This window comes from Mirounga leonina, unplaced genomic scaffold (assembly GCF_011800145.1).
Source record: "Mirounga leonina isolate KUSES-001 unplaced genomic scaffold, KU_Mleo_1.0 Mir_151, whole genome shotgun sequence".
Taxonomy (NCBI): domain Eukaryota; kingdom Metazoa; phylum Chordata; class Mammalia; order Carnivora; family Phocidae; genus Mirounga; species Mirounga leonina.
In genome coordinates this window covers 7,377,604-7,397,053 of record NW_023270377.1, presented here as the reverse complement: position 1 = coordinate 7,397,053, position 19,450 = coordinate 7,377,604, and the positions used below count along the sequence as shown (strand labels likewise).

The 19,450-nt window shown below is 39.4% G+C and overlaps 1 protein-coding gene across 3 annotated transcripts in view; it reads left to right on the top strand.

Annotated features, from left to right (window-relative positions):
• DIS3L2 (DIS3 like 3'-5' exoribonuclease 2) overlaps nt 1–19,450 on the top strand; it is a 341,559-nt gene that overhangs the window by 62,491 nt on the left and 259,618 nt on the right. For all 3 annotated transcript variants that reach the window (XM_035006877.1, XM_035006875.1, XM_035006876.1), the window contains one exon: nt 5,735–5,836. In XM_035006877.1, coding sequence (XP_034862768.1) covers nt 5,735–5,836 — 102 coding nt within the window. The remainder of the gene's footprint in view (nt 1–5,734; nt 5,837–19,450) is intronic.

Below are 19,450 nucleotides of genomic sequence, written 5' to 3'. Positions count from 1 at the left end.
TGTAGCTAATCTCCATGTCACGTGTGAACTGGTATGAACTGGAAAAATGCTCACTGGTGGACTAGGAGTAGAATAATAGAACCAGGGCCTGAATGTTACCTGTCCCCTGCTTTAGCAGGGAGAGTAAAAACAGGAATTGTTAGAAAAGAAGATGTAGCCTTTCCTCTGACAATAGGAAATTGAAAAGTTTACTTATTTGTAAAACTAGCGATGGATTAGATTGTCTAACGTTCCTTACAATTTTAAAATTCTGAATTATAAATTATAAAGTTTTTGGGGAGACAAAAATAGACTAGATATGATTATTTGGGTTCTTACTCTAAAAACAGTTGTGAATTTATACAACGTCATTTGCTATGTTAAAATACTATTTACGTCAGTAGGCTAAGAACAGTGAATTCATCATCACTTTCTTTGTTATTAAAAAAGTACTTTGTTTTGGGGAATGCTGACTTAGGTTCATTATAATTTCAGCTGATAGAAAGTTGATTTTTATTTTCTTTTGACAAAGCCAAAATACATGGGAGAAGTCACTTATATATGTACCTGCTGGTCTCCTGAGGTTCTCAGTAAAAGTAAGATAGAGTTAGAATAAAACCATGTGACTTTCAAGCAAACCAAGATAAATTGATATTATTGAGATGCCTTTTTCTCCTGTTTGGGGATAGGATAAAGAGGAGAAATGGACTGGCTATAGAAACTTGGCTTTTTACAAAAAGTACAGGCTCCATTCTGAATTATGTTGATGCAAGAAGTTTTATAACTTTTTTTGTGCATCTTGTCATGGGAGGTACCCTTTGAACATCTGTGGAATTTATTTTGTCCAAAGGGAGCTATTCCATTGATAGAGAATGCTCTTGGGTTGTCCTCCCTGCTTGAAAGCCTCCTAAGTATTTAGTTAGATTACCCCCAGATCCCATTATATTTCCTCCAGGGTGGTTCATTATCCATTTTCCTTTTTTTCTATTCTTTTTGGCGGGTAGAGCTAGTCTTTGACATTCAAATAAAGAGCTGAACTCTTTAGCCTTTAAAAGTAGTTAAGTGGGATGATTCGAACTTTTAATATTGAGTTGTTCCCAAGTTTATGGTCTTCAAAATAAGAGATTCTGCAATAGGTACGGGCTTCTGAATGAATCCAGTAAGAGCTGAGCAGTGACGCAATACCTGGAGATTTGTGTATCATCTGAGGTTCAACTTGGCCCTGCCTTTCTTGATTTCTTCGGACGGGAATGTGACAATAGCGGTATCTTACCGTCTTAAAATCTCTGAGCTGTCTGGGGGTGGTGTACCTGCTTATGAGAGAGATATTTTATTCCATGTGTTTTGACCAGTGATCATGGGTTGGGATGACTTCCAAACAGCTCTCTTCATTCTGGGGAAGTTGGAGAGACTCTATTGCTACATAAATTGCAGAAGGCAGCGACTGATGACCATGTGCCACCCTGTAGTTGTTCACGTTCTGTTTAGTGGTTGCCTCTTCCTTATTTCTCTGAGAAGCTCAACATGAGGTCAACTGCAGTGATTCTGTCTTTGTGGCTAACACGGTAGTGGTACCTCAGGGACTAGGGCGGGTCAGGTTTGGCAGTGTGTGCCGGGCCACAGCTGTCAGCCCATGGTTAGGTTGGAAATTGAACAGAAAAACTGTTCTGAAAGATCTCTCATGGTTTGTAATTGGAAACAATAAAAAATGCTGAGTGTCTAATGTCCCATTTTTGGTGCTGGTGGGGCAGGTTTGGTGAATTTGGAATGCTAATTTTAATTTTAACTGAATTGTACAGTAATCACCTTTAATCTGTTGAGTGTTAAGTCTTATCTATACCAAGTGTCTCTAGCTAGAAAATTTTGAGTGGTGGTTTTCTAAGCCTGTTTGCTATTACTTCTTTTAAGAAAAATGAACACTTTCCATATGCACTTGAGAAGAATGTGTATTCTGTTGCTTTGTTGTTCTGGATATATCTGTGAAGTCCATCTGGTCCAGTGTGTCATTCAAAGCTCTTATTTCCTTGCTGATGTTCTGCCTCAATGATCTGTCCATTGCAGTGAAGGGGGTGTTAAAGTCCTCTACTATTTTTGTACTATTATCAATGTGTTTCTTTGATTTTGTTATTAATTGGCTTATATAATTGGCTGCTCTCATGTTAGGGGCATAAAAATGTACAATTATTAGATCTTCTTGTTGGATAGACCCTTTAATTATGATATAGTGTCCTTCCTTATCTCTTATTACAGTCTTTGGTTTAAAATCTAATTTGTCTGATATAAGGATTGCCACCCCAGCTTTCTTTTGAGGTCCATTAGCATGATAAATGGTTTTCCACCCCATCACTTTAAATCTGGAGGCATCTTTGGATCTAAAATGAGTCTCTTGCAGACAGCATATCGATGGATCTTGCTTTTTTATCCAATCTGATACACTGTGTCTTTTGATTGGGACATCTAGCCCATTTATGTTCAGGGTAACTATTGAAAGATATTAATTTAGTACCATTGTATTGCCTGTAAGGTGACTGTTACTGTATATTGTCTCTGTTCCTTTCTGGTCTGTGTTACTACTTTGGGGCTCTCTCTTTGCTTAGAGGACCCCTTTTGATATTTTTTGTAGGGCTCGTTTGGTGTTTGCAAATTCTTTTAGTTTCTGTTTGTCCTGAAAGCTTTTTATCACTCCTTATATTTTGAATGACATCCTAGCTGGATAAAGTATTGTTGGCTGCATATTTTTCTTGTTTAGCACCCTGAAGATATCATGCCAATCCTTTCTGGCCTGCCCGGTCTCCATGGATAGGTCTGCTGCCAGTCTAATGTTTCTACCCTTGTAGGTTACAGACCTCTTGTCCCGAGCTGCTTTCAGGATTATCTCTTTGTCTCTGAGATTTGTAAGTTTCACTATTATATATCAGGGTGTTCACCTATTTTTATTGATTTTGAGGGGGGGGTTCTCTGTGCCTCTTGGATTTTGATGCCTATTTCCTTCCCCAGATTAGGGAAGTTCTGTGCTGTAATTTGCTTTAATATACCTTCTGCCCCTCTCTCTCTTTCCTCTTCTTCTGGGACCCCAGTTATTCTTATATTGTTCCACTTTATGGTATTACTTATCTCTTGAATTCTCCCCTCATGATCCAGTAGTTGTTTATCTCTCTTTTTCTCAGCTTCCTTATTCTCCATCATTTGGTGTTCTATATCACTAGCTCTCTCTTCTGCCTCATTTATCCTAGCAGTTAGAGCCTCCATTTTTGATTGCATCTCATTAATACCTTTTTTATTTTGACTTGATTAGATTTTAGTTCTTTTATTCCTCCAGAAAGGGATTCTCTAGTGTCCTCTATGCTTTTTTCAAGCCCAGTTAGTATTTTATGATCGTTATTCTGAACTCTAGTTCCAACATGGTTTTTCCTGTCTTGTCATTCTGTTCAGAGAAGAATAGATGAATAAGAGAACAAAATACTAAAATGGAAACAACGACCCCAGAGAAGTATACACTAAACAAATCAGAAGGGACCTGAAACTGAAAAAAAATTAAAAAAAAAAAAAAAGCATATAATCAGACAGGTGGAAAAAAAACAGAGCAATACACTGGATCCTGTGTGTATTTTGGTCTGTTTGTTAGAAAACTAGATCCCAAAATTTTAAAGAAAGAAAAACTTATATATGTACAAAATAAAATTAAATACAATGAAAGGATAGAATGTAATTGTAAAAATGAAAATTAAAAGACCAAAAAAATTATATATATATAAACAGGTGAACAGAACAGAGCAATACACTATATCCTGAGTGTATTCTGGTTGGTTTGTTAGAAGAAACTACATCTCAAAATTGTAAAGAAAGAAAAACTTATATACATACAAAAATAAATAAATACAGTGAAAGGATAGAATGTAACTATAAAGATGACAAAGACATTAACAAAAAGAAAAAAGAAAGAATATGATCAGACAGGTGAAGAGAACAGAGCCATACACTAGATTCTGGGTGTATTTTGGTCTGTTTGTTAGAAGAAACTGTACCCCAAAGTTGTAAAGAAAGAAAAACTTACATATATACAAAAATAAAGGATAGAATATAAATGTAAAAATGGAAATTAAAAAAGATTTTGAAAAAGGAGTTGATAAAATAAGAAATTCACTGAAAAAGGAAAGAGAGGGATACCTGGGTGGCTCAGTTGGTGGGGTGTCTGCCTTCGGTTCAGGTCATGATCCCAGGGCCCTGGGATTGAGTTCTGCATTGGGCTCCCTGCTCAGCGGCGAATCTGCTTCTCCCTCTCCCTCTGCCTGCCGCTCCCCCTGCTTGTGCTCTCTCTCTCTGTCAAATAAATAAATAAAATCTTTAAAAAAAAAAAAAAGAAAAAGGAAAGAGAAAAAAGTTAAAATTGAAAGAGTAAAGAATCATGGGGGAAAAACATGAATTCTGTATACTATTTTCCTCTAGCATTGGAGTCTTGCCGTTCTCCATGGTTGGTAAACTTGGTCTTAGCCTGTGTTCTTGCTGATCTTCTGGGGGAGGGGCCTGTTGCGCTGTTTCTCAGGTGTCTTTGCCCAGGGCGGAATTGCACTGCCCTTGCCAGGGGGCCAGGCTAAGTAATCTGGAATGAAAATGGCAGCCTGCCAATCTCCGGCCCTTGGGCCCCACTCCTCAGGGTGCCCGCAGGGAAAAGAAGTCAGTCACTCCCTGGTCTCTGTCGGTACTCCATGCTTACCCAGCCTGTGACTGAGCGTTTCTATCTCAGGCACACGACCCCATTTAGAGTCTCCAAACCCTGCAGACTCCTGCAGCTCACAAACATGCCGCCCCTCCTGGGGGCGTCTTCTGGGGATTCTGCTGCTTGCTGGGCCCATGCTCTGGGAGGGGTCGCCCAACTGTGCTGTGGTTTGCGGTTTATGGCACCCCTGAGCTGAGAGCCCACTCCTGGGCTCACTGATTACAGCCGGCTTCCCCACTACAATGCCTGGGAACTCTGCCGCATTCAGGCACTCCTGGTCTTCCTGTGACCCCAAGGATCCTGAGACCACACTGTCCCTAACGTGGGTTATTTGTAAGCATGTGGTTGAGGACGAAGGTGTCCATGCCTAGTGTTCATGGTAGGGAGTTCACCCTGCTCCTCAGTCAGAGAGTGAAGGAGTGTGAGAATGCTTCATGAATCACATGTCCCTTTCCTTTTCTTCTTTGCCTTCTATCTAGGTCTCCATAAAAGCTTTGCTTTCTCTGTCATTTTCTCAGTGGGAGGATTATGATTTTGCTGGTTTCTTCTTTAGAGAACTCAAATCCTGGAGCTGGTTGTTGCTCCTGTCCTCAGTTGGTTTTCTTAGGGAATTATATTTGTTGTTCTTCTGTTTTCTTGCAAACCTTCTATGTTTTACCCTTCTCTGATACTTAGAAAAAAATTAGCGTAGAGAAGGTATCATCATGCTTTATTTTATTTAAAACAAGAAAGGATAACTTCTTTCTCATTTCAGTTATGAAAGCATGTAGTCTCAGTTTTTTTGCTTTATGTATTTTTGTTTGTTTTTGGTCTGCCTGTAGGAGATCTTCTCTTATGTTTTTGAAATTTCTTTAACATTCTGTTAACCTGCTTTTGTGTGTTCATCCCCATTTCTGTTTAGTCCCAAAGAGACTGATTTCCCTCTTAGTGTTCTTGTTAAGTCAGTGGACAGATTGTAGAGTCTACAGTTTTTAAACCAAGGAAGTAATTTTTGATTCCAGGTCTTGGTAAGCTGACTATGTTCTCTCTCCAACCTAGGATGGTGATCGAGACATTTTTATCGATGGGGTTGTTGCTCGTAATAGAGCCTTGAATGGGGATCTGGTGGTCGTGAACCTGCTTCCAGAGGAGCAATGGAAGGTGAGTTAAATATTCCTTTTCTAATAATACACTACTCAGGACCTTTTTATTCCATGGTGCATCTGTGAAACATCATAAACTGGAGTAGTCACGGACTCCTAAGGTCCTGTGGTTGCCTCAGAAGCCGGCCATGCAGTGCTTCGAACTTAGAAGCATCTGGTGGGCAGACATTTAATGATTTGAGTTGTTCTCCTTGCTCCCTCCCTGTGATCTGTCTTCCCTGTCATATGCCTTGCATTGAATTCTGGTAATTTTTAATATAGAAGAAAAGCTTGTAGGATACATTCAAACTTCTGATATGTATGATTTTCCCACATTTAATGATGGGAGAACTGGAAAGACAAAGCCATGGACATGGTGGCAGTCTTTACACGTTCTTGCTGCCTCTACGGGAAAACCCAGGCAACACATACCTAGTTCTGTAGGTTCCAGTTTGGTAATTGGGCTTTCCTTGGCAGACAAAAATAGACTCTGTCTTTTTATAAAACAGGGATCTGGTGGCAGAAGAAAATGTTTTTAACATGAGAATATCCTGGGTTTTAGTCTCTGTATACGTCAATTGGAAAGAAAAATGTGGTTTTTGACAATTGTTTTAAATAAAACCAATTTGTTTTAAATAAATGCTTCATAGTAGCAGTTTCTTTGAATTGTCTTGTACAACTGGCAACTTGTGTGTCTAAGTCTGGGTTTTTCTTTATAGCATTTCTTCATATCTTTTATTTTATTTGGCTCAATTCACTGGTATTGAGGAATATGGTGTTCTCTTCAGTGAGAGGTACTGTAGGGATTAATAGAGTGGGCTTTTAGGCTAGGCTTCTTGGGCTTGAATCCCATTTCTGCCACTCATCTATATAACTTTGGGTGAATTATATAACCTTTCTGTGCCTCAAAAGGCCTCATCTGTAAAATGGGAATAATCATAGTACCTACTTCATAGGTTTGTCATGAAGATTAAATGAGAATTCATGTAAAAATCTTAGAATGGTGCCTGACCCATGTAGCAGTTCAAGCAATGTCAGTTTTTATTATTAGCTTTTACAGAAATGGAAGAAATACTACTTTATTTCAAAGCTTTGTCAAGACGTAAATTTGTTTTTATCTGATAGGGTTAGAGTAACTGAGTTAGAATGGGCAGTTTTTAAACCAAGGAAGTAATTTTGTAGGGTGTAGGTATGTTAATAATGATCAAGAGACATAGCTCTTACCTTTTAGTCTGATGGGGAGTGCACGTAGGAAGAGACAGATACTAATCACACACAGATGTAAGGATAATTATGATTAGTGCTGTGAAGTTAAGTGCAGAGTGTTTTATAAGAGTCAGTTATCCTAGTCCCCATCCCCCAGCCCATCCTCAGCTGCTGCCAGCTGTGGTTATATCCTCCCTTGATTCCCCAAAAGCACAGCTAAGGGTTGGATCCAGGTCCTAGGAACGTAGATTGATTTAGGCCACTTCCTCTTTTCTGGAAAGCATCATCTAGCACAGTGTTGATGAGATCTAAGAAGGTAAGAGGAGTGCATTAGGGCCTGGTCAAACTAAAGGAAGTATACCTAGAGATCATTTGAGGGAGTAAAGAGGCATAATTAGATGACCCAGAGAAGGAACAAGAAAGATGGTGGTTTCCTTTAACTTAAGGAGTGGGAATGGGTAGAATAGAAAGAAATAGAAGAGTAATTAGCAAATTGGGTGAGTCCAGAGCTGACCAGAGCAGGTGTAAGGTGTTGACTGGCTGAAGAATAATAGGAATGGAGAGCATATAGTAGAGCACCTGTTGAGCTCTGCAGAGGTGGATGAGGTTGATTCAAAAAGAGCAAGGCCGGGGCGCTTGGGTGGTTCAGTCGGTTAAGTGACTCCGGCTCAGGTCATGAACTCGGGGTCCTGGGATCAAGCCCTGCGTTTCATGCTCAGTAGAGAATCTGCTTCTCCCTCTCCCCCTCTCTCCCTGCTCTTGCACACTCTCTCATATGGATAGATAAAATCTTTGGGAAAAAAAAAAGAGCGAGGCCAAGTTGCCTGACATCCTTCCTACCTTAGCTGTGGCAGGGGATGGCTAAAAAAAACAAACATGTGAATAAATAAATCAGTTGCATTATTTTCCTTGTTCTTCACCCCATTTGTATTTAAGACCAGCAAGCACAGCCTTTCCTGGTATTGTCAGATGCACTCTTGCTTTGGACAGGAAGCCTAAGAAGATGAGAGTAGGTTGGAGGTGAGGGTGTTTATTATCAAAAGTTGTAGAAGGACAGCTTAGGACTTTGGCATTCTTATTTCTGCCTTGGTGCCTTTGCTTCTAGACAAAAACCTATACCTCCGTTGAGACTCAACACAGCAAAGTTGTGTTTTTTCCCAAGAGGCCTACATTTGTGATTTTGTAATTCCTAGGTCACTGGAGCTAGTTAAGCAGATAAGAATTTACTGAAATTCTTACAGCATTCCCACAGTCAGTATATTCAGGCTATATTGACACAGCTTGTTGTTTTTCTATTTTATAGTTAATATCTAAAGGCAGAAGAGATTAAGGGCCAGATGGGAGTTTTAAGCCAGGGAGTGACATGGTCTTATTTAGCCAAAAATTACTCTGGCTGCTATTTGGAGAATGGAATTAGCGGGGGCAATATGTGTTGGCATGGCCAGTTAGGAGACATAGACTGAGTCATGACAGTAAAGATGGAGAGAAGTAGGGATACATTTTGAAAGTAGAGCTTATGGGACTTGAAGATGGATTTGAGGAGTAGGATGAGAGAAAGGGGGGGAATCAAGGATTAAGATTCTGGTTTAAGCAAAATGGGTGAGTATGATGTCATTAATTAAAGTTAGGGGATAGTAGGGAAGAGTATGTTTGGGTGCAAAAATTATGAGTTCTGCTTGGCCATGTTAAGTTTTAATTTCTTTTCAGACATGTTAATAGAGATGTTGAAAATATATGGAGGCCTAGATGGTTCATTACTCATAAATTCTACTAACCATTTAAGGAAGAAATAATCCTGAATCTACACAAATGCTTTCAGAAAATGCAAGAGGAGGAAATCTTTTTCAACTCATCCTATGAAGGCAGCATTGCCTTAATATCAAAACAAGGAAAAGACGTTATAAGAGAAGAAAACTACAGACCAGTACTCCTCACAAACATAGTTGAAAAAGTCCTCAACAAAATATTAGCAAATAGAATGCAGCAACATATTGTATTAAAAGGGTAATACAACCTGAGCAATGGGGTTTATCTCAGGCATGCAAAGTTGGTTTAATATTTGAAAAGCCATTTGATGTAATTCACCGTATTAACAGACTAAACACCATATTTCAGTCAATGCCATCATTTTATTTATTTATTTATTTAAAGATTTTTATTTATTTATTTGACAGAGAGAGACACAGAGAGAGAGGGAACACAAGCAGGGGGAGTGGGAGAGGGAGAAGCAGGCTCCCCACGGAGCAGGGAGCCTGATGTGGGACTCGATCCCAGGACCCTGGGATCATGACCTGAGCCGAAGGCAGTCGCTTAACCAACTGAGCCACCCAGGCGCCCAATGCCATCATTTTAATAGATGCAGAAACTACAATTGACAAAAGTCCACAACGTTTCATAATAAAAACTCACAGCAAACTAGAAATAAAAGATTATTTCCTCAATCTGGCAAAGAACATCTAGGAGATGTTATCATTCTTAGTAAGGTGAAAGACTGCTTTTCCTCCATTATTGGGAATAAGGTAAGAATGTCCCTTCTCATCCCCTTTATTCAACACCGTACTGGATATTCGAGCCAGTACAGTAAAGCAATAGAAAAAAAAGCATTCAGGGCGCCTGGGTGGCTCAGTTGGTTGGGCGACTGCCTTCGGCTCAGGTCATGATCCTGGAGTCCCGGGATCGAGTCCCGCATCGGGCTCCCTGCTCAGCAGGGAGTTTGCTTCTCCCTCTGACCCTCCTCCCTCTCATGCTCTCTGTCTCTCATTCTCTCTGTCTCAAATAAATAAATAAAATCTTAAAAAAAAAAAAAAAAGCATTCAGATTGGAAAGGAAGAAGTAAAACTCTCTTTATTCTCAGATCATATGGTTTTCTACCTATAAAATCCTAAGGAATATACAAAAAGCTGCTAGAACTAATAAGTGAGATTAGCAAGGTTGGAGGACAGAAGTTTGATATAAAAAAATAAATTGTACTTCTACATATTAGCAATGAAAAATTAGAAATTAAAAAAATTTATTAAAGTATCTTTTTAATAGCATCAAAATTATGATATACTTAGGGCAGAATTTGACCAAATTTTGACCAATTACAAGACATGTACAGTAAAACTATAAACATCACTGGGAAAAATTATGTAAGACTTCAGTAAACGGTGAGAAATACCATGTTCATGAATTAAAAGACTCAGTATTGTTAAGATGCTAGTTTTATTCAGATTGATATATAGATTAAGCACAATCCCAAAGAAAATCGCAGCAGGCATCTTTATAGAAATCAACAAACTGATTTTAAGATTTATATAGTTGTGCAAAGGGCCCAGGATAGCCAAAACAAAGAAGAACAAAACTGGAGGTTGCATGTTGCCTGATTTCAAGGCTTACTATACAACTCTGGTAATCAAGACTGTGTGGTAATGTCAAGATAGACATATAGATCAATGGAACAGAGTAGAGAGTCCTGAAGTAGACCCATACATATATGATTAATTGATTTTCTACAAAGGTACCAAGGTAATTCAGTGGGGAAAGGATCTCTTTTCAACAAATGTGCTATTACAATTGTATAGCCATATGAAAAATAATGAACTTTGACCCTTACCTTGTACCATATGCAGAAATTAACTTGAAATGGATTGTAGATAAATGTTTGTGTAAAAAGTATGAACTTTCTATAAGGGGAAAATTTTAGTGATCTTAGATTTGACAAATATTTCTTAAATATGAAACGTAAAAGAAAATCAATAAATTTGACTTGATCAAAATTGTAAACTTTTGCTCTTCAGTAAACACTGTTACAAAAAGGCAAGTTACAGACTAGGAGAAAATATTTGCAAAACATGTATCTGACCGAAGACTTTTATCTAGACTGTAAAGAACTCTTTTAAGTCAGTAACAGACAACTACTTAAAAACTGTACTAAAGATTTGAAGAGATACTTTACTAAATAAGATATATGGATAGCAAATAACCATAGGAAAAGATGCTTGACATAATCAGTCATTAAGAAAATACAAATTAAAAGCACAAGATAGAACTGTAAAACTGCTGGGATGGCAAACATTAAAAAGATTGACCAAAACCAGTGTTGAGAAGGATACGGAGCATCTGGAGCCCTCATACACTGCTGGTGGGAATACAAAATGGTATAGTCACTTTGGAACACAGTTTGGCAGTTCCTTAAAAAGTTAAGCATATACCTTACCATGATCCAGCCATTCCATTCCTGGATATTTACCTTAGGGAAATGAAGGCATTTGTTTGCATAAAGATTTGTATATGCATTCATAGCCACTTTTTTTTTTAATAGCCCCAAACTGGAAATAGCCCAAATGTCCATCAGCATGAAAAAACCAATTTTGCTGTACCTATTCAATGAATACAACTCAGCAGTTAAAAAAGAAAAATCAATGGACTGTTGATACATGCAACAACATGGATGAATCTCAGAATAAATTATGATGGATGAGAGAAGCTAAGCAAAAAAGAATATACACTCTATATAAGTCCATTTATATACTCTAGAAAATGCACACTGATTTGTATGGACAAGACAGATCATTGTTTGCCTGGGGCAGCAGTAGGAGAGATGGATTATTACCAAGGGGCCCCAAGGCAGCTTTGAGGGTGATGGGCATGTTCATTATCTTGATGTGGAATAGTTTCATAATTGTGTATGTAAGTCAAGACCAATCAGTTTGTGCATTTTAATGTATTTAAATGATTGAAAATGAAGAAACAAACAAAACAAGATGTTTGAACAAATGAACCTGCAGCTCCAAGGAAAGATTGACGCTAGAGATGTAAATTTGGGAGTCATCAGCATATGTGTGGTGTTAAAGTTGTGCTAGTGGATGAGATCATCTAGAGAGTGTAGCTGAAGGAAAAAAGCCTGAGTATTGAGTTCTTGGGTGAGCCAGCATTTAGAGGTCAGCTGAGGAGACCGTGGAGAGACCCGTGCCCCTGCATCAGGGGATATGAACCATGGTGGTTAAATTTCATCTGTGTCTAAAGCAGAAATCAATGAAATTGAAAACAGAAAAGAAAATGTTTGTTCTAGGATAAAGTCAATAAATCAATAAACCTCTAGTACAACTGACAAAAATTTAAAAAGGCACAAGTCACCAATATCAGGAATGAAATAGGGGATATGACATATTGCAAGTGTTAAAAAGGTAACTTTTGTAAAACAAAACAAAAATTTCAGCTGTGCCTGGTTTAGAGAAAAAGCTGATGCATTCTGAGGGTGTAGAGGGGCAGAGGTCCAGTGAAATGGGTGTCAGCAAACTCAGGCTTTCATAATCCATGTGATCTGCTCAAATCTAGGAAGGCATTTTTTGATCTACTGGATCCTGACGCCTCTCTTTATTGATAACATCCTCTTGAGCAGGGATTGGTACGGACACAGAGAGAGGCTTAGATTGGCAAGGAGGACCCTTTGAGTTGCTGGTAGTAGATGAAGGGAAATGAAGCCCTCTTCAGCTTTCAGAAGATTTGGAATGAAGAGGATGGCCCAGGGTTCCTTGCTTATTCTTTTTCTGTGGCGCTCCTAAGGGTTTTCACAGTGGCTGCCTGACAATTGCTTTTCATATTAGCAACCCCACTAGGTATGTCTCTTAGGCCTCCTTAGTTAGAGTAAGTATTTATAGCTTCCCGTTCTGAAGCGGGGAGACTTGTTGGCTGTAGCCCACCTGTGACAGTTGTTGGTGACAGGGTCAAACTAGAGAGAAGAGAATATTCAGACTGTCCTCATGCATCCCTGACATGTAGAATATAAACATCTCAAAGCATACTGGCCAATTGTATTACAGGTTTGTTAGTACAAAAGCATATTGTTATCAGAGGAATCTGTAGTCAATGGTGTGAGCAAATGTGAATTAATTGGATTATTCATCTTTGCTTCTTTATGCTTGTTGTGCTCACCCCTCTTGGGTATGTAAACTACAGGGCCTTTGGGGTTTTAGAAAAAAACAGCAATTCTTTTAGCTGTAGTAGTAAATAGTCAATTTCTTTCACAGCATATTTTTTTTGGCAAAATAGCTGTTAAAGAGTCAAGCTGTGAGGCAATCATAAACAATAATTTGCTCTTATATAACAATTTTAATTTTAGAATTCTTCCACATTTGTAGTATATGTATGTAATTTTTATTATAGACGTCTAATGAAGGATAGTTGAGGGGCAAAATATAGTTTCTTCACTTTGCCAATTGGGACATTAAGTGATTTGTTTGAGAGCTTGGTTGGAGCTTTTGGCAGGACCAGGGAGTGGAATCCAGATCTCATGACTTTTAGCTTACGGCTCTTGTGGGTTTGTTTTTTTTTTTCTTGTCTGTGTGTGTGTGTGCGCGCGCGCATTTTTCTAGGGTGAGGGTCTGTGGTTTTCCTCAGGTTTTCTTTTTCTTTTTTTTTTTTTTTTTAAAGATTTTATTTATTTGACAGAGAGAGAGACAGCGAGAGAGGGAACACAAGCAGGGGGAGTGGGAGAGGGAGAAGCAGGCTTCCCGCTGAGCAGGGAGCCCGATGCGGGGCTCGATCCCAGGACTCTGGGATCATGACCTGAGCTGAAGGCAGACGCTTAATGACTGAGCCACCCAGGCGCCCCATTCCTCAGGTTTTCAAAGTCGGGGAGACATGTCCTCCAAATGGTTAGGAGCTGTTTCATAGATCCTGATGATTCTGCCTAGAACTGTGCTGTACCTAGTGGCTTCTCATCCTCCTCCCACCCTATTCTGTGCTTGAAGCTGGAAAAGGTCACAGGCTGAGTCTGGAAAAGGTCACAGGCTTTGCTCTTAAGGAGCTCGTTGGCTGGCTGGGATGGGGATGGGAACAGTTGTAGTATGGTTTGCAAAATAGCAAGAGAAATACGTGTTGTTATGGGAACACCACACTGTGAGAGAACTGGGGAAGGTTTCATAGAGGAGGTTAAGTTTGCAGTGAGGTTTGAAGGATGGGAATGGAGAAGAGAGGTTTGGTTTTGTTTTAGGATGAGAATGCCTTGGGTTGAGAACAACTGGGCAAGAGAGGATTATGAACATTTCCACTTGGAGGGAGGAGTATGTGGAGTAAGGCTGTCCCTGCTGTGCCGTTGTCTGAGGGCTGTGACCCCTCTCGCAGCTCTCCTGGACACTGGTAAAGAAAAGCAGTTCTCAAGCTCCTGCCCTCCAGGGAGACCAACAGCCTTGGCCCCTTTTGCAGAAGCCCATAGATACTGCTCTTTGTAAATGCTCCTCCCTTTGCGATTTATCTGATCTTTGCCCTGCCTCTTGCATTCTTTCCTTTTCCTTTTCTTTCCTTTGTCCCATCAAGTTCATTCATAATCATTAAACAACCTTGTCCTTCATCTTTTTTTATTAACTGTAATGAGTTTCTCCTATTACTTTCCTCTTTTACTACTCCAGTATAGCACATCACAAATAAGCATATATAAACCCTGTGGATGCTGGACAATTGCTAACTTTTTAGTGCTTACTGTATACCAGGAACTGTATTTAGTGCCCCACACCATGTAGTCTGCTGTTGTCTCTATCCCAGTTTTGTAAATGAGAAACCCAAGTCTTAGCTTATACATTTTACTTATTTGGGGAATATATAACTAGGGAATGGCAGAGTTGGGATTCAGAGTCACATCTTCTTATTTCATGATCTCATTGCTATTTGTTATTTCAGAGATCTAAAGAAGAGAGTTATTAGATCTATAGATAAATATTGTCAAGTGTCATAAAAATCAGCATAAATCCAGGAAATTGTAATATATGCCTTAGCATTAGGAAGTATCTTGAATTGCCATCATGGGTAAAAAGGATGATTGTATCAATTGAAATGACCAAAGGCCTAGTATTAACTCTTAGAAAATAGACAATTTAAGAAAAATTAATTAGAATTCTAGTGGTTTCATCTTAAGACTAGACAGGTATGATAGCTTCTCAGGGCATTATGAAGGCAGGTGTTGGGAATGTGTTGTAATCTTACCAGACATCTGGTAACTCTAGATGGTGCATCAGATACTGAAAGAGCTGACCCAAATATAAAGTTAAATCAAGAGCTACAGCCTACCGAACAAGGGGTTACAGACCCAGCTGTCATCCTGACCTGGCAGTAGGTCACACATTCATGGGGCATGTGGCACAGGTATTCAGAAGGCAAGTAGGCAGTTGTCATGTAAGAGGTGGGTCCTTCTGGGGCTTTGGGACAGGGGTCTGATTTCAGAGATATGGGGCTCTCTTACTATAAACAGACTGATAGAGGCAGCCACTGGGCTGGGAGTCAGGGATAACATTTGATTGCCGGGCTAAGAGAATGGGCTAGAGCAGTACTGGGAGCAAGAACCAAAGCAGAAGACCAACCCTGAGAGCCAGAATTTTGGGCCTTTTTCTGGTTGTACCAAGGGAGATTTGGGAGCCCAGAATTAAGTTGTGGTATCTTGGATCTAGGAGGTGGGTTAAAAGCTAAGGCCTCCTATAGGAGGAGCCAGAGCTGTTTAAATATTGCCTACCTTGCTTGATTGGGAACTAGGGTGAGCAGCTTAGTTGATGTAGCCATAGTGAGTGACCCAGAGGAAATCAGAGTAAAGAAGGAGGACAAGAACATATTAAAATGAGACTCAATTAGGGGCACCTGGGTGGCTTAGTCCTTAAGCGTCTGCCTTCGGCTCAGGTCAGGATCCCAGGGTCCTGGGATCAAGCCCCACATCAGGCTCCCTGCTCCTTGGGAAGCCTGCTTCTCCCTCTCACTCTCCCCCTGCTTGTGTTCCCTCTCTCTCTGTCTCTCTCTCTGTCAAATAAATTAAAAAATAATAATAATAAAATAAAATAAATAAATAAAATGAAACTCAATTAGACTGTTCCACAGCGTGAAACAGAACCTGACTAGCTGAAGAGTCAGGGGTGGATTTCAAGTGAAATTCCTACTTGTTGAAAATTAGCTTCTCTATTTTTTTTGTCTGAATACTTAAAACTATGATAAGAAAGGCTGGAGTTGATTTGATGTATTGATACCTGCTGGAAACCTATACTGCTATTCATTCACCCCCCAGGTATTTGTTGAGCACTTCCATCAGCCTGAGAAGATACAGTCGGAATAAATCAATTAAGCACTTTGTTAGTGAAGTCTGATTTCCTCTTGGGACAGGATTATTTCACTTAATTTTCAAAAGAGCAAAGTCTATACATGAATTAAGGAGGGTGGAGAAGTGGGGATAATTATTCTATATTTCCTAACATCTATTATGCAGTCACTAAGAAAACTTATTTTTATCTAAACTTATACTTCAGCAGAAGAATAATAGAAGTATGGATGGGTATTTTAGAAGAGATTGGCACAGAAAGAAATAACGAGTTTGCAAGAATAAAGGAAGTGTTGATAGGCGTTACTACTCTTGTTCTAAATTAAACAAACAACAGAAAAATCAAAGTGCACATTTAATCCCCAATTTTCAGTGGCTGTTCCAAACTTTCTTATGGTCACATGAAATTGGTCTCATACAGTAAATTGTTTCCTTTGACAACTAGCTTTTCCTTCAAGTGATTGTTTTAAAGTTTTGTCTTCCAAGTTCTTCTTTAAATATGCACCCATCATACTAGATTATATTTAATCCAATCTCTTATATAACCACTATCATTTTGGATTGTTCTCAATTCCTGTGGAACTAGGATTTCTTAGAACTCTTTGGTTTCTTGGCCTGTATGGCAAGCCTGAGAAAGACTTGGAAGGTACTTAATGATGGAAGGCAAGGTCTTCGGAGCCTCCACCCACAGCAGATTGGTAGGTAAGGTGTATCTACTACCACGACCAGATTTCCCCCAAATTGTTATATACACAAGCCTATTTTTAACAATCATCTTTTCTTCTTCATTATTGCCAGCTCTGGGATCAAATATTTCAGGTTCTTGCCTGCTCTAAACATGCCTTCAGATCTCCATAATTCAAATTGAAATGTCTGAAATGAGGAACGTATCATTTAAGGATAGAGTAGCTTATTTGTGCTGGGAAACTCCCAATTAATATTTCAGGATTATTTGCTAAAAAACTAATTCAGTCCTCTGTAACTCCATGGAGATGGTTTCGTGAAATTCACATTCATTGTACAGAATGAATTAATGTAGACAAAGTACTTACAGCAATGCTGGCACATTGTAAGTGCTTAAGAAATGTCAGATATTACTATTATTCATCCTTTAGTTTAGCTAAGAGCACGTAATAACTCAAATTTACTATTCCCAGCTCTTGAATTTATCACTGATAACATTTATTTACAGTAGACATAAAATGTTGATGTAAAATGTTGGTGTGTCACTATGTGTTCCTTTGAGGTATCTAAATTGCCGGAAAGTTGTATGGTAGCTAAGGTTATACTGTGGAACAACATTGTATATTTTTTACTTATGCTCTTTGCCCATCAAGATCGCCTAGGACCTCACTTTGTATTATCTTCACCCCAGAGCCCAGGCTGAATGGAATAGCTGCCATCAGGAGTGTTCCCCTTTTCTGTAGCAGAAGGAAACAGAGCTGCGGACATTTAAAATGTCTTTGCCCAGAAATGGCTCCATCAGTTCTACTTAAAACTCATTGGCCAGAATGATTCACCTGGCCCTCCTCAACTACAAGAGGGCCAAGAAGTGTCATCCTACCAAGTGTCTGCAAGTAGGCATAGCAGGATATATCTGGTGAAGTGCCCTAATGATGATCCCACTTCATTAATTAATCATACACTGCATTCTTGACAAGCCTTCTGACAAGTATATGCCACTGGCCATTAGGGACATCAGGCTGCAGCTTCTCTGTCATTTACTTCAAATTTATCCCCACTAATGAAAAAAGAATTCAGAAATACCTGGAAGATCCAGATAGTCTTTAAGATCACCTTTAGTTATATAATTCTTGCTTGAAACTACAATACGCGATGCAAAGTAAATTTGTTGATCTTTGAATTAAGTTAATGGTACAGTGTATATGAAAGGCAAGGAAGTTAGGTTTTAGGGAAATGTACTGGCATTTGGTAATATTTATAAATTATCATTACTAGTAGTATTATATTATTGCTTGCTACTGCTATTGTTAAATTTTTCAGTTTTTATTTTAAAAATTTCAATACGTGTATCTTATCCCATGTTTTATAGAAACTAGTAATGATTCAGGACATATAGATATACATATATATATAAAACTATATTGTAAATTTAGGCAACTAGGGAGAGGGACATGGTAGATTTGGAAAACTATAGATATATTAGTGTTTTGGAGCTTAAAATGTAAGGCAGGATTTGATGTGGCAGGAGACCAGGCCAGGCTGGTAGAAGGTGGGGGGATGGGTGGGGGGCTCATGTCCTGAAATGTCTTCATGCTAGTAAAGGAGTTCAGCTATTATCATACAGGCATTGGGGAGCTTGAAGGAGGTTAAGAATGGGTAGTGATTCAAGAATAAAAGACCCAGGGGTGGCTGGGTGGCTCAGTCGGTTGAGCGTCTGGCTGTTGATCTCAGGTCTTGATCTCAGGGGTCATGAGTTCAAGCCCTGCATTGGGTGTGGAGCCTACTTAGAAAAAAGAAAAGAAAAGACCCAGAGATGACCGTTACAGTTGTTTTGATGTGAGAGAAACTTGACTTAAATATAGTATCTTAGGTTGGATTTCCCAGAGGTGGAGCCTCTGGTGGAGTTTCTTGCTTACACAGTATCTTTGTGAGAGATTTCTGAAATACATCAAATTACTTAAAGTTTTAATTAGTAGAATCACAACATGGATTAAAAGTTAGCATTTGAGAACACTGTACTGAGAATGAACTAGACTGAATGCTGGAAGAAGGTGGGTCTGGCTGGTAAAAGGGTGAAGTGATAATGCAGCACACAGAACTGAGGGTGCAAACAGGGACCTGCTCTGTAGAAAACCATACCAGGTTTTAGGAGCACAGTGCACTGGGGAGAAGGGCGATGCCCTGATGGTGACTCTTTCTGGTAGCGTGTCCTAGAGCTGGAGTCGGCAAACTTCTGTAAAAGCCAGAGAGTAAATGTTTTAGGCTTTGCCGACCATATGTTTCTGTTGCAACTTCTCAACTCTGCCTCCGTAGCATAAGAACAGCTATGTACCAGTGAAACTCCATTTACAAAAATGGCTGGGTTTGGCCCATGAGCAGTAGATTGTGGACCCCTGTTCTAGAGGTGCAGTTAGACGTCGTGAAGGCCGTTGCTACCCCTGCCCTAGCAAGCACTCTGGGCGCCTTGACGCAGGCCCCTCACTCTCATCCTTTTTAGACACAGCACGATGACTGTGTCTTCCTATTTTGATTCCATCTCAGTAATTCAAGCTTTTAGTTCTCGAGTCTTTTGTTTTTTAAAGATTTTATTTATTTATTTGACAGAGAGAGACACAGAGAGAGAGGGAACACAAGCAGGGGTAGTGGGAGAGGGAGAAGCAGGCTTCCCGCCGAGCAGGGAGCCTGATG